The 12,161-nt window shown below is 46.3% G+C and overlaps 1 protein-coding gene across 3 annotated transcripts in view; it reads left to right on the top strand.

Moving 5' to 3' along the window:
• LOC144754272 (G-protein-signaling modulator 1-like) overlaps nt 1–12,161 on the top strand; it is an 886,476-nt gene that overhangs the window by 369,570 nt on the left and 504,745 nt on the right. For all 3 annotated transcript variants that reach the window (XM_078641903.1, XM_078641902.1, XM_078641904.1), the window contains exon 5: nt 3,897–4,020. In XM_078641903.1, the coding sequence (XP_078498029.1) occupies nt 3,897–4,020 (124 nt within the window). The remainder of the gene's footprint in view (nt 1–3,896; nt 4,021–12,161) is intronic.

Here is a 12,161-nt window from a genome sequence, read left to right on the forward strand (position 1 = left end):
CGCGTAGCTTCATATGTGCAGTTATTGCTTCATGTACCCAGGTATAGGCTGCTGTAACCGCGCGTAGTATCATATATGCAGGCATTGCCTCATGTGCGTAGGTGTAGGGTGCTGTAACCGTGCGCAGTATCATATATGCAGGCATTGCCTCATGTGCGCAGGTGTAGGGTGCTGTAACCGTGCGCAGTATCATATGTGCAGGCATTGCTTCATGTGCGTAGGTGTAGGGTGCTGTAACCGTGCGCAGTATCATATATGCAGGCATTGCTTCATGTGCGTAGGTGTAGGGTGCTGTAACCGTGCGCAGTATCATATATGCAGGCATTGCCTCATGTGCGCAGGTGTAGGGTGCTACAACACCACGTAGCCTCATGTGCCAGTCTATATGCACAATGGGTTAATGTCCTGAGCAGGACATTAACCCATTGTGTTTATTGAGTGTGGAATCTTTGCTCTACACAAGTAGTGACGGTGGATGGCCTTCACTCATGTCCTTCTGAGCATTCTGTACTGAGAAATTCCGCTGGACGCAACTCAGCGCGAAATCTTTCCCAGCCATCCTGTCTATCTGGGTGGATGACCGGTGCAGCCTCATTTGTCCTTTCCACTCAGACTCTCTCCAAACCTTCATACCTTTTGTATCCTGCAGGCTCCTACCTTTGATGTGTGGGGTGCTCAAGGGAGGTGGCAGTATGTGCAGGTAGTGATGGCGGAGGTTGGTCTTAGAGGAAGCAGTGTTGCTCCAGGACCACCCTATCTTACACCCTCCTGTCAAGGTGCCAGTGACACGGTAAAGGCTGGTAGCGCCACCTCTGCCTCTTGCACTAGAGCAGCATGAAGATAGAGACTTCAGTCTACCGGGGTGTGAGAGCCCTCAACTATGGAAATCCTCTCTGCGTAGCACAGATGCGCTCAGCCGCTTCCTTGGCACCATCAGGACCATGAAAGATGGAGAGTCCAGCTCTATCCTTTGCGGTGACTGTCCACAGTAGCCAGGGTCCTGGATGGTGCGTGACTTCCACTATTTCCCCATTGCTTCTGCCACGAGGCCCTTTGCTGCAAGCAAGAGACTTCCACCAGACCAGTGGAGAGGACAGGAATGGAGCCTGTTTGTTGCCAGTGGCCCATTATTGTAAAGAGAGCTAGGGTCCTTTACAGCCCTGGTTACTTTCTGCCGCTGAGTGCTTATTCCTCCTTTGTTTCTGAACAAGAGGTTGGGGAGAGGAGTTGGCCTAACGGCTAGGGCGGTCGACCTCAGAATCTGGGGAACTGGGTTCGAGTCTCAACAAGGACGCTGAACATCCTTTGATTCTGGGCAAATCACATAATCTCCCCAAAAATTAATGTGTTCTCATGTAACGCAACTGGTGTTATGTAAATTGCTCTGATACCCGATTCGAGTCAAGTTCGCGCTATATAAAACTCTGTAAAAAGCAAAAGAAACAGGTTGCGAGTGTAGTAGCAGGCGCTGCAACGGGAAGGGCATTTGTAGCAGCATCTTTCTACCCCTGAACACCTCTGAAATGTATCCATGGCGGAACCCGTAGACTCTCAGACGCTCCTTCCAGCTGGATCCTGATAACATGCTGTGACCAGGGCCGGACTGGGAACCGAAATCGGCCCTGGCAAAGTGCTCAGCCGGCCCCCCCTCTACCCTGGGGGCGTGACCGCACTCTTTGCCAGGGCCGGTTTTCGGCCGATTTTGTTACAGGGCCGTTTTTGCAGCTATGCTGCAAAACGGCCCTGCAACAAAAACGGCCCCCTGGTGCCCAAAACAGTCCCCCAACCATGCGGCCGACCGGGGGATTGCCCGGTGCCTACAACGGCCAGTCCGGGCCTGGCTGTGACGTAGAGTTGTTACTTCTGTCTCCCTCTCACGTGATCCTCAGAAGACCAATAGGAGGCTCCAGATGGCCCTTTACCTACGTCACCCTTCACAGACACTTTGCCAGTGGATATGTGTAGCTTATTTAAACCCCATGTGGTTTTCCTCGTCTGAAGCATCCCTTGGAGAAACTTTAAAAAAATCACTTTCAGACTAGAATTATTATTATAGTACAGTACTCACCTGTGCCCTCAGAAGATGGGCACTTTGCAATCTTTTTAATGTTCTTTCTTTGCTACATAACTCACGAGAAGCAAATTAACTCCTTCCATGCTGATGATGGTCCCCGTCCGTCATGCATCACGGTGGGTGTGTGCTGATGACGGCTGGGGGCCGTCATGAACCCGCCCACTCATTAAATCGGCAGCACAGGCGCAGAATCGTGGCCGCGCCCAAGGGGTTAAGCGATGTCCTAGTGAGTTGAATATTGTCCCTTGTCTGAACCTTACTTTGGAAGATTGTATTGTATTGATGATTTGTAAAGCGCGTTGGCTACCCAGGGGCGTCCCAGCGCTATAGAAAAGAGTGAGTTGGGCTGGAGAGGCTGGAGTAAGAGAAGCTGAGTGAAAAGTTAGATTGGAATTTTGCTGAAGATTCAGACACATTCACCCACAAAAGAAATGCCAATAAGGAGAAAGATGGCCCACATAATTTCAAAGTTTAGTCCACCTGTCCCTGAACTGCAGTGAACTTTTTAACTTTTTTAAACTGAGGCTCCGGGGAAGCATTTAATTGGATCCATCGTTGTCGCTTAGTTTAGCAAAGGTTTGTTCTGAGGTGGCACTGCACAGCTCAGGAGCAGCCCATTCCCTACTACCAAACGAAGACTCGAGGACTTAAAATGAAAGCATTGGGCTTTGATGTAAAAGGAGATAGAGAAAGCGACGACAATCTAGCGGCTGCATCGCACAGTATGAATCCAGGAAACCTTGGATCAATCCCAGCGTCCCCGCTTGACCAAATTGTGTGATGTTAGGCAATTACCCTATTTCACTCTACCTTCTTTTCCTTAAATCATAGCATCTGGGCAAGATGGGCGCTGTACAAAATCTGCTTAATAGACACTATTGATGCTCAACGTATAACAACAAGATAGGGTATGCATAGAATATTGGTACACTTCACCAGCGACCTGCCTCTTAGTTCACTAATGGCATTGTAAGAACGGTGGGGGAGGGCCATTAATGTTTCTAAACACATGGTTACAATCTACCGCTTCTTAGAAAATACAAATCAATGCAGAGACACAATCTAATATACTAAAGAGAAACTTCCTTGTATGCTTTTCTGTATTCTCAGGGTTCGTTATCATATTTTACATGATATTTGTTGCTCGATTTGCACACCAAATATGTTGATAGCTCAACTTGTGATTTGGCTTAGAGCTTGGTTCGGCTCTCTATGTTAATTTGCCGTTTTGCCGTTTTGTCCACCTCTATTAGGTACTCACCCTACATTACACATGTAGTGGCATGTCTGAGCCAAGGAGAGCCCGAGGTTCTGGGCCCATAAAATGTACTAATGGGTGGGATTAACCCCCTCCCCTGCTGATGACGGAACCGCTTCATCATCAGCCGCGGTCGCGCTGTGCTGATGACGGAGCGGTTCCGTCATGGCCCGCCCGGCACGCCTGCGCGGCGCGGATTCCGCGCCTGCGCTGAGCGTTCTATTGAGCGGGGCGGGCCATGACGGAACCGCTCCGTCATAAGCACAGCGCAACCGACGCTGGTGACGGAGCGGTTCTGTCACCAGCATGCGCCCGCCGCTCTTCCGCCCCGCCCCATTAGCACTGCGGCGGAATAGCCGCCGCAGTGAAGGGGTTAAAGCTTGCCATGCCATGTGAACAAAACTATGTCCTGTCTTTGTTTTGTATGGCATATTCCCAACGATATCTTCCTTTACAATTCCACAGCAACAACACAAATGTGGATGACATATTGATATCAACTTTGACTCATTACATCTCTGAGCCTTCTTTTACTGAAATGTGTATTTTTTCCCCAACTTGTAGGAAGAATTTGTCTCTTGTGAAGGAACTGGGGGACAGAGCAGCACAAGGCCGCGCGTACGGTAACCTTGGAAACACACACTACCTCCTTGGCAACTTCACTGAGGCCATCTCATTTCACAAAGAGGTAAATAGAGGCTGGCTCATCATTTTGATGGAACAACGGGTTTAAAAAAACACAGACAGTCTCTCTCTCTCTCTCTCTCTCTCTCTCTCTCTTCTCTCTCTCTCTCTCTCTCTCTCATATATATATATATATATATATATATATATATATATATATATATATATATATATTCACTGAAAAAACCATAGGTTATAGACCATATATAGTTAGGAATTAGCATTTACAAAACCTTGAAAATTCACTGAAAAAACCATAGGTTATAGACCATATATAGTTAGGAATTAGCATTTAAAAAACCTTATTTTACTCACACAAAACCATTGAAATTCCATATATAGTTAGTTGCACTAACTATATATCGCGCACCCGCAATCCACTGCTGATCATGTCACATATTACATCATTCATGACATGGTCAGTGACATCACTGATGACATCTCAAATGACATCACTGATGACATCTCAAATGACATCACTGATGACATCATCTAGTGTCTGTGTGTTTTTGTAAAGTTTAAATATGTTTTACATATTGAAGAATGAGTGGATGTATAAGTGTCTGGATGAAGGATTTAGTAGGTGCGTGACTGACTGTATGAGTGAGTGATTAAATGTGTCTCACTGAATGCATGGGTTAGTGACTAAACTGTCTTAATTTGTGCATCATTATGTCTGTTGTTCTGTAAACTGCTGCATGTGTTGATCATTAGCTATACGAGAGTCTATATGTGTTATTAATTGGTTGCCCAAGTATTTCTATGGGAGATTGAGTTTGTGTAGGGGTGGCTGGAAGGTGTGTGACTCTATGCATAGATGTGTGAGCAGTTTATTCACTAGGTGTATGAGTTCAAGAGTGCATGTGGAAACAGCTACATGGGCAGTTGACTGTGTGCATGAGTGTATTGATGAGTGAATGGATATCTCAATGCTACATGTCATAGTAAGTACATATGTAAAACACAGTACATGTGAGAGTTGGCATATATAAATAACTGTGCATGAGAGCCACTGAATGAGTGAGTAGTTGTATCGATCATTGTGAACTTGTATCAGGGATTGTATAAGAGAGTAAATATGTGTTAGTATATGTTTCAATAAGTAAGGTGTGTTTAACTGTATAGTTGAAGAAATGGAGGTGAGATTGTTTCTTTGCATGACTGACTGGGTGTGTGAGTAACTCCATGGATGAGTGGCAGTGTGTGAGTGTCTGTATACACTGAGTGTATCTAAGGTTATATTAGAGTCTGAAGAGGTTTATCGTATTAGCACAAGAATGATGTCAAATGAGATGTCATCAGTGATGTCATCAGTGATGTCATTTGAGATGTCATCAGTGATGTCATCAGTGATGTCACTGACCATGTCATGAATGATGTAATATGTGACATGATCAGCAGTGGATTGCGGGTGCGCGATATATAGTTAGTGCAACTAACTATATATGGAATTTCAATGGTTTTGTGTGAGTAAAATAAGGTTTTTTAAATGCTAATTCCTAACTATATATGGTCTATAACCTATGGTTTTTTCAGTGAATTTTCAAGGTTTTGTAAATGCTAATTCCTAACTATATATGGTCTATAACCTATGGTTTTTTCAGTGAATTTCAATGGTTTTTTAATAGCAAATATCATAAGCTGTCGAATGTCAAGTACGTGGTAAGTGAAAACATTTTCGTGTTTATGCACACTGATCTGCTTTGAATGGTGCCCCCCCCCCTCATTTCTATTAGGAGTACTCTCTCTTTGCAGATAGTGAAAGGTAGTTAACGCAGGCCTTTGCCCCCATTGTAATCCGTCGTGCCTGCTTCTCTCTCCATTTGATTGATTGTTATCCAAGTATTTACTGTTTTAGAATTAGTTCTCTTTGGTTTATTCTCTATTTACAAACAAACACAGAGTCGCAATACTCTGTTTAGTCTTTGCAGATAACGAAAAATCGTGTAAAAAAAAAGAAAAGGAATCGAGCAAAATCAGTAGGCCACTAATGGGATCTCTTTTTGACCTCGCTAAAATAGAAACATTAGGAACAACCCCTCATGACAAATACAAAACTAGTGAGATGAACTGAACTCCACACAATGATGGCTGCAAAACAGCTCGGCTCCGCCACCCACCCCGCCCAAAATAATGATAAAGAACGGCTGCCATGATTGGTTGCGGAATGACCACGACGGAGCTACGAAATGGTGCTGCTCTCATGCTAACCCCAGCTTCAGTCTGAAACATCCAGAAACACTGTAGACTACCAATTCGATCAGTTTCGGTAGCGCCCCAATGTAACCCGGTAGAGAAGAACTAGCCCTCCCCTCTTTGACTGATGGTTCTTGTTGCCTGTCCCTTCTGTTGTCATTTAACAGAACTATTTAGCCTGCTGAAAGGGGTTGTGTTCCGACCGCTGGTTGGTGGAGACATTTTGACTATATTCTGTACCTGCGTTGTCGCGTAATGCGTCATATGACGCGCCGCGTTAGCGCATCCGGAAGTCATCCGGGGCGCGCAGCGCGTAACGTAAGCATAACAAGTCATGTGACTTGTTAATAAAACTTTTCATTGGTTCATTTTACTTTTCTTATTGTAATGATGAAAGGCTTGGTCATATGACCTAAAAATTACGCTTTTCATTACTTCCGAACATTATTTTTTCTTAAATATATGTTATAATGTTCCAGGCTAATGTACTTTCCCGGAAATTTTACAACTGTCCTGCAAGTAAAATATATTCTTTTTTCGAGAAAAAGAGCGTTTCTTCGTCCCATGACGGAGCCGTTGAGCAAAAGAGGGTCGACCTGCTGTCTTAGTCGCCGATACGCCTGAATATGAGATTCTTATCGATCACTTTATGTTGCAGGAATAGAAAACACAACAGCCCTTGACCATTTATCTTTACTGCGTTCCTTCGTATTATACCTTTTACCCTTCATGTAATTGGTCTGCTTTATTTCACTTGCCTTTTAATGATTCTAAAACAGTCACTATTATTAAAAACTTTACCAATGTATATACTACTACCATGTTTTCTTTTAAAAACCTTTATTGTGAAAATTTCATTATACAAATACGAGCCTATAACCACGTGGGCCTGCCACAGAGCAAACTGTAATCGTATATGATGAATAGACATTTACACTGTAGAGGAACGTAACGGGCGGGCCATTAGGTTGCAAGAACTAAGGTGTCTAACAGTTACGGAATCGGTGGACGTACATTTTATAATTAAAATACGACAGGGCCAGTTACAATAAAATTATCTAGATATACATTTGCGGGCAAGTACCATGGGTGACGTTAATTCGAACTTTCAACAGTACAGTAATCAATAACACATCAGAACTTAATATCAATAGGGATGTCGAAATATTCAATCAATTCTCGTCCCCGCCCGCCATGTGCTTCAAAACTGCATACGTATCTCGTGATTTCAAGGTTCTGCAACCAGTACACAACAAGGAGTTACGAGTCCCATTTATTCCGGCGCCATTTTGGGCGAGGACGGGCAGGTCCAGGATATAGTCAAAATGTCTCTACCAACCATCGACTATGATGATGTTCATATGCTGTATTTATTAGAGTAACACTCATCTGTCCACATGAAATTAATTTGCCACAATCTAAACATGTCATTTTAATCTTTCCAAAGTTCTTCTAAATATTTGGGACCGTTTCCCTTGCCTCTGAAGCTCTCAGTGCCACTTCTTTGATGAATGTACTAGCAGGTCAGGGGTTCTCCTCCAAATCTCTCTTTTATGCAGCACTATAATTAATTGGTGCCACCTCTCCATATGACGATGCATGGTATAGTTACCACAACTATATTTTTTTTCGGTTCCTCTGGAGAGTTCATCGTGGCAGATGAAGCGTGTAACGTACCGGGCATTTACCTTTTTTTGCATGTACAGGAAAGGAAAAAAAAATCGAGCGTCCGAGTTCTAAAGTGTCCCAGGGCCATTTTAGTGGACCAGGCCCAAATCCAAAGAACAGGCCGCCATTTTGAGAGTCCTCTTGCAGCCGCCTGTCGCTGTAGCATCAAGAGCAGCCGAAACTCAGCTGAATGGCAACTGAAACGGTAAAGGGGCGCCCCACTACAGCAGACGAGCCTCCACCTAGGAAGGCCCATTCACGCCGGCTAACCCCCCCTTCGGGCACCCCACGCCGTTATTCGGAGCAGTATTGTAGGATGGCCACACCAGTGCGGCAACTTGCTAGACATCACCTCGGTGGTAACCGAATCTCAACGCCTTGTGGTGTCTCCTATTCAGAAAACATTGTTATGCTGCCTTCGACCTATTCGCCGCAAGTGCGCACACAACTCAACTGCATAGCTTGCTAGACACCACCTCGGTGCCATCCGGATCTTGGAATGTCAGCACCTTTTGGTGTCTTCTCTTCAGAAAATATTGTTGCGCTGCCTTTGGCCCCATTCGCACATCGGTCCGCTACTGACGCCATCTCACAGGCTAATGGGGCGCCCCACACCGAGTTTCAGCATTGTAGAATAACCACACCAGTACAGCAACTTGCTAGACATCACCTCGGTGCCATCCGGATCTCGGCGCCCCACTGCAGATGAAGTGCCTCTCAACTATGAAACCACCACGGTGACATCCGGATCTTGGCGCGTTGTGCTGCCTTCGGCCTATTCGCACATCGGTCCGCTACTGACGCCATCTCACAGGCTAATGGGGCGACCCACGCCGAGTTTCAGCATTGTAGGATGACCACACCAGTACAGCAACTTGCTAGACAGCACCTCGGTGCCATCCGGATCTCGGCGCCCCACTGCAGATGAAGTGCCTCTCAACTATGAAACCACCACGGTGACATCCGGATCTTGGCGCGTTGTGCTGCCTTCGGCCTATTCGCACATCGGTCCGCTACTGACGCCATCTCACAGGCTAATGGGGCGACCCACGCCGAGTTTCAGCATTGTAGGATGACCACACCAGTACAGCAACTTGCTAGACATCACCTCAGTGCCATCCGAATCTTGGCATCTCAACGCCTAGTGGTATCTTCCATACAAAAAATATTGTTACGCTGCCTTTGGCCCCATTCGCACATCAGTCCGCAACTTAGACATCACCTCGGTGCCATCCGGATCTTGGCATCTCAGCGCCTTGTGGTGTCAGTCAGAAAATATTGTTGCGCTGCCTTTGGCCCCATTCGCACATCGGTCCACTACTGACGCCATCTCACAGGCCAACGGGGCGCCCCACGCCGACTTTCAACATTGTAGGATGGCCACAGAAGTGCGACAACTTACTAGACACCACCTCGGTGCCATCCGGATCTTGGCGCGTTGTGCTGCCTTCGGCCTATTCGCACATCGGTCCGCTACTGACGCAAACTCACAGGCCAACGGGGCGCCCCACGCCGACTTTCAGCATTGTAGGATGGCCACACCAGTGCTGCAACTTGCTGGACACCACCTCGGTGCCATCCGGATCTTGGCGCGTTGTATTGCCTTCGGCCTATTCGCACATCGGTCCGCTACTGACGCCGCCTCACGTGCCAACGTATTTTCTCCGCATTTTATACCCTATGCCGCATAACAGGTCATGTGACTTGTTTATAAAACTTTTCATTGGTTCATTTTACTTTTGGTTTCCTAATGATGGAAGGCTTGATCATATGACCTAAAAACAACACTTTTCATTGGATGAAAACTTTTTTTTTCCCCCAAACGATGAAAGCCCCACCTTGTTTCTGGATGTTTCAGACTAAACTGGCGTCAGCATGAGAGCACCACCATCTCGTAGCTCCGTCGTGGTCATTCCGCGAGCAATCATGGCAGCCGCTCCCCACCAGAAGCCTGCAGGAGTCGGGGCCCCCAAAACTTTTGATGAATTCTCAAGGCGGAGGGGACGCTTTCGAGAATGGGGTCCAAGACCTAGCAGACAAGCGTCCGATTTCCAAGGTGTCCCAGGGCCATTTCAGTGGACCACGCCCAAAAAGGAAAGAGCCTGCCGCCATTTTGAGAGTCCTGTGGCAGCCGCCTATCGCTGCACCGCAAGAGTGGGCGCAACTCAGCTGAATGGCGGATTTTGACACAGTGGACCAAAAGCGGACGGAATGGCAACTGAAACGGTAAAGGGGCGCCCCACTAAAACAGATGAGACTCCACCTGGAGAGGCCCGTTCACGCCGCCTCCCCCGGGGCGCCCCACGCCGTTATTCGGAGCAGCATTGTAGGATACCAAAACCAGTGCGGCAACTTACTGGACATCACCTTGGTGCCATCGTTCTGCTGCCTTGGAACTATTCGCACAACAGTTTGCTACTGATGACCCACCCCCCGCGACGCCCCACGCCGTTATTTGCTGGGTGGCAACTTACTAGACATCACTTTCGTGTCATCTAGATTTCGGCGCGTTCTGCTGCCTTGGAACTATTCGCACAACAGTTTGCTACTGATGACCCACCCCCCGCGACGCCCCACGCCGGAAATCTGGACGTTGTGCTGCGTTGGGACTATTCGCACAGCCGACCGCTACTTCGTTGTTTTTCCCTAAAAATGTTTATATGTTATTACTATTTTTGTTTTCTTGTATATATTTATAAATTATTAAAGTTTTATAATCTTACTACTTTGTCGGAGTGCTATATATTTTTAATGTGACACATAATTGTAAAAACTTTGATGTACAAAGAGTCATCCCTGGAATCTTCCGCTTCACGCTTGGTCCCCTCCCCAATCACAATACAGGATGGTTTTCAGATAATAGCAACGCTTCTGCTGTGACGGATCTCATCGAGTGTGGGCCTTGATCTACTATAACTCCTTTGAAGAGGGGTGATTCTTTACAGCTGTGGCCATAAACTACATCTGCAGGGCTAGCTGATAGCCTAGGACCGGCCTGGACAATCGGACACAGAGGAAAAGGAGTGTCAGAGGGTGCGGTAGTGAATAGGGCGAAAGGGAGGTGTCGGGCGGGCACAGGGTGTGATTCTCAGGGAAGAGCAGCGCAGATGGGGGGAGGTTTATTACCCATGCATAAGACAGAGAGCGGGGGTGACCACTGCCTGGGTGAGATGCTTGCGAGGGTGGGGAGCCATGCTAAGGATCGACAGCGTGCACAGAGTGGGTCTGGTCAAGGCATCTAAAATGGCTGCCGTGCACGACAAAAGTGTGGCATTTGAAAAAAGACAAGATGGCGCACACAATGTTTTTCAACAATTCCTGATTTCCTTCGAATCGAACGTTAACAGACGTTGGGGCATATTACCAAAGTTAAGCGATATTTATCGCTAACGATGCATTGCAAAGATTTTTTTACCGTCAGAAATTATCGCAGATAAACCTTGCTATTATCAAGGTTTATCGCAAATACGATAAAAAACGACCGCAATGCATTAATATCGCTGAAAACTCAGCGATATTCATGCATTACCGAGCTAATGCTCTTAGCCATGTTATCCACCTCCCATTGGATAACATGGCTAAGAACTGCTCAGGGCAGCTGTTACTTTTTGGAGATATTCGCGCTTATCTCGAATATTTCCAAAAGTTGATAATAGGAGATAGCGATGTTAGCGACTGTTTCCAGTCGCTAACATCTTGGCATGCCCACTTTGCATGTCATTAGTGATAAATATCACTCACATGCAAAGTGGGACCCAAGATGGTCGCTATCTCCTACTAGCCGTCGCTAACTGGTGTTAGCAACAGCTAGGTAATACAGATATAATTTTATCTCCGCGAAGCGGAGCGCTGTTACAGATATATATCTTGTTTTTGAACGTTAATTTCTCAAAATGCACTGAAGCACATATATTGAGACATAGCAAAGGCACATCGGGCTACCAGTCCCTAATATTTTACCAAGTTTCGTGCAAATCCATTCAGCCGTTCGATTATTATTATTATTTTTTTTTTTTGCCCCGCGGGGCCCTTTTAAAACCTCCACATCAAACCTAGGGGGTCAGCGAGGATCTACTATGCCCCCTTATGGTCATTTGCCCCTTCGCTTTGGCCTCCTCTTGTCTCTCGATCCTACCGAGAGACAAGATGGCGGCCGCTACGTACTGTTTGGAATGTTTACAGACACCGGAGAGCCAATCAGCTTCGCTTCGCAAAGCTCCGTAACGCGAAAAGTACGCGAAGCGGTGCGCTGTTACAGATATATATCTTTTTTTGAACGTT

The sequence above is a fragment of the Lissotriton helveticus genome, chromosome 5_1 (assembly GCF_964261635.1).
Source record: "Lissotriton helveticus chromosome 5_1, aLisHel1.1, whole genome shotgun sequence".
Lineage (NCBI taxonomy): Eukaryota > Metazoa > Chordata > Amphibia > Caudata > Salamandridae > Lissotriton > Lissotriton helveticus.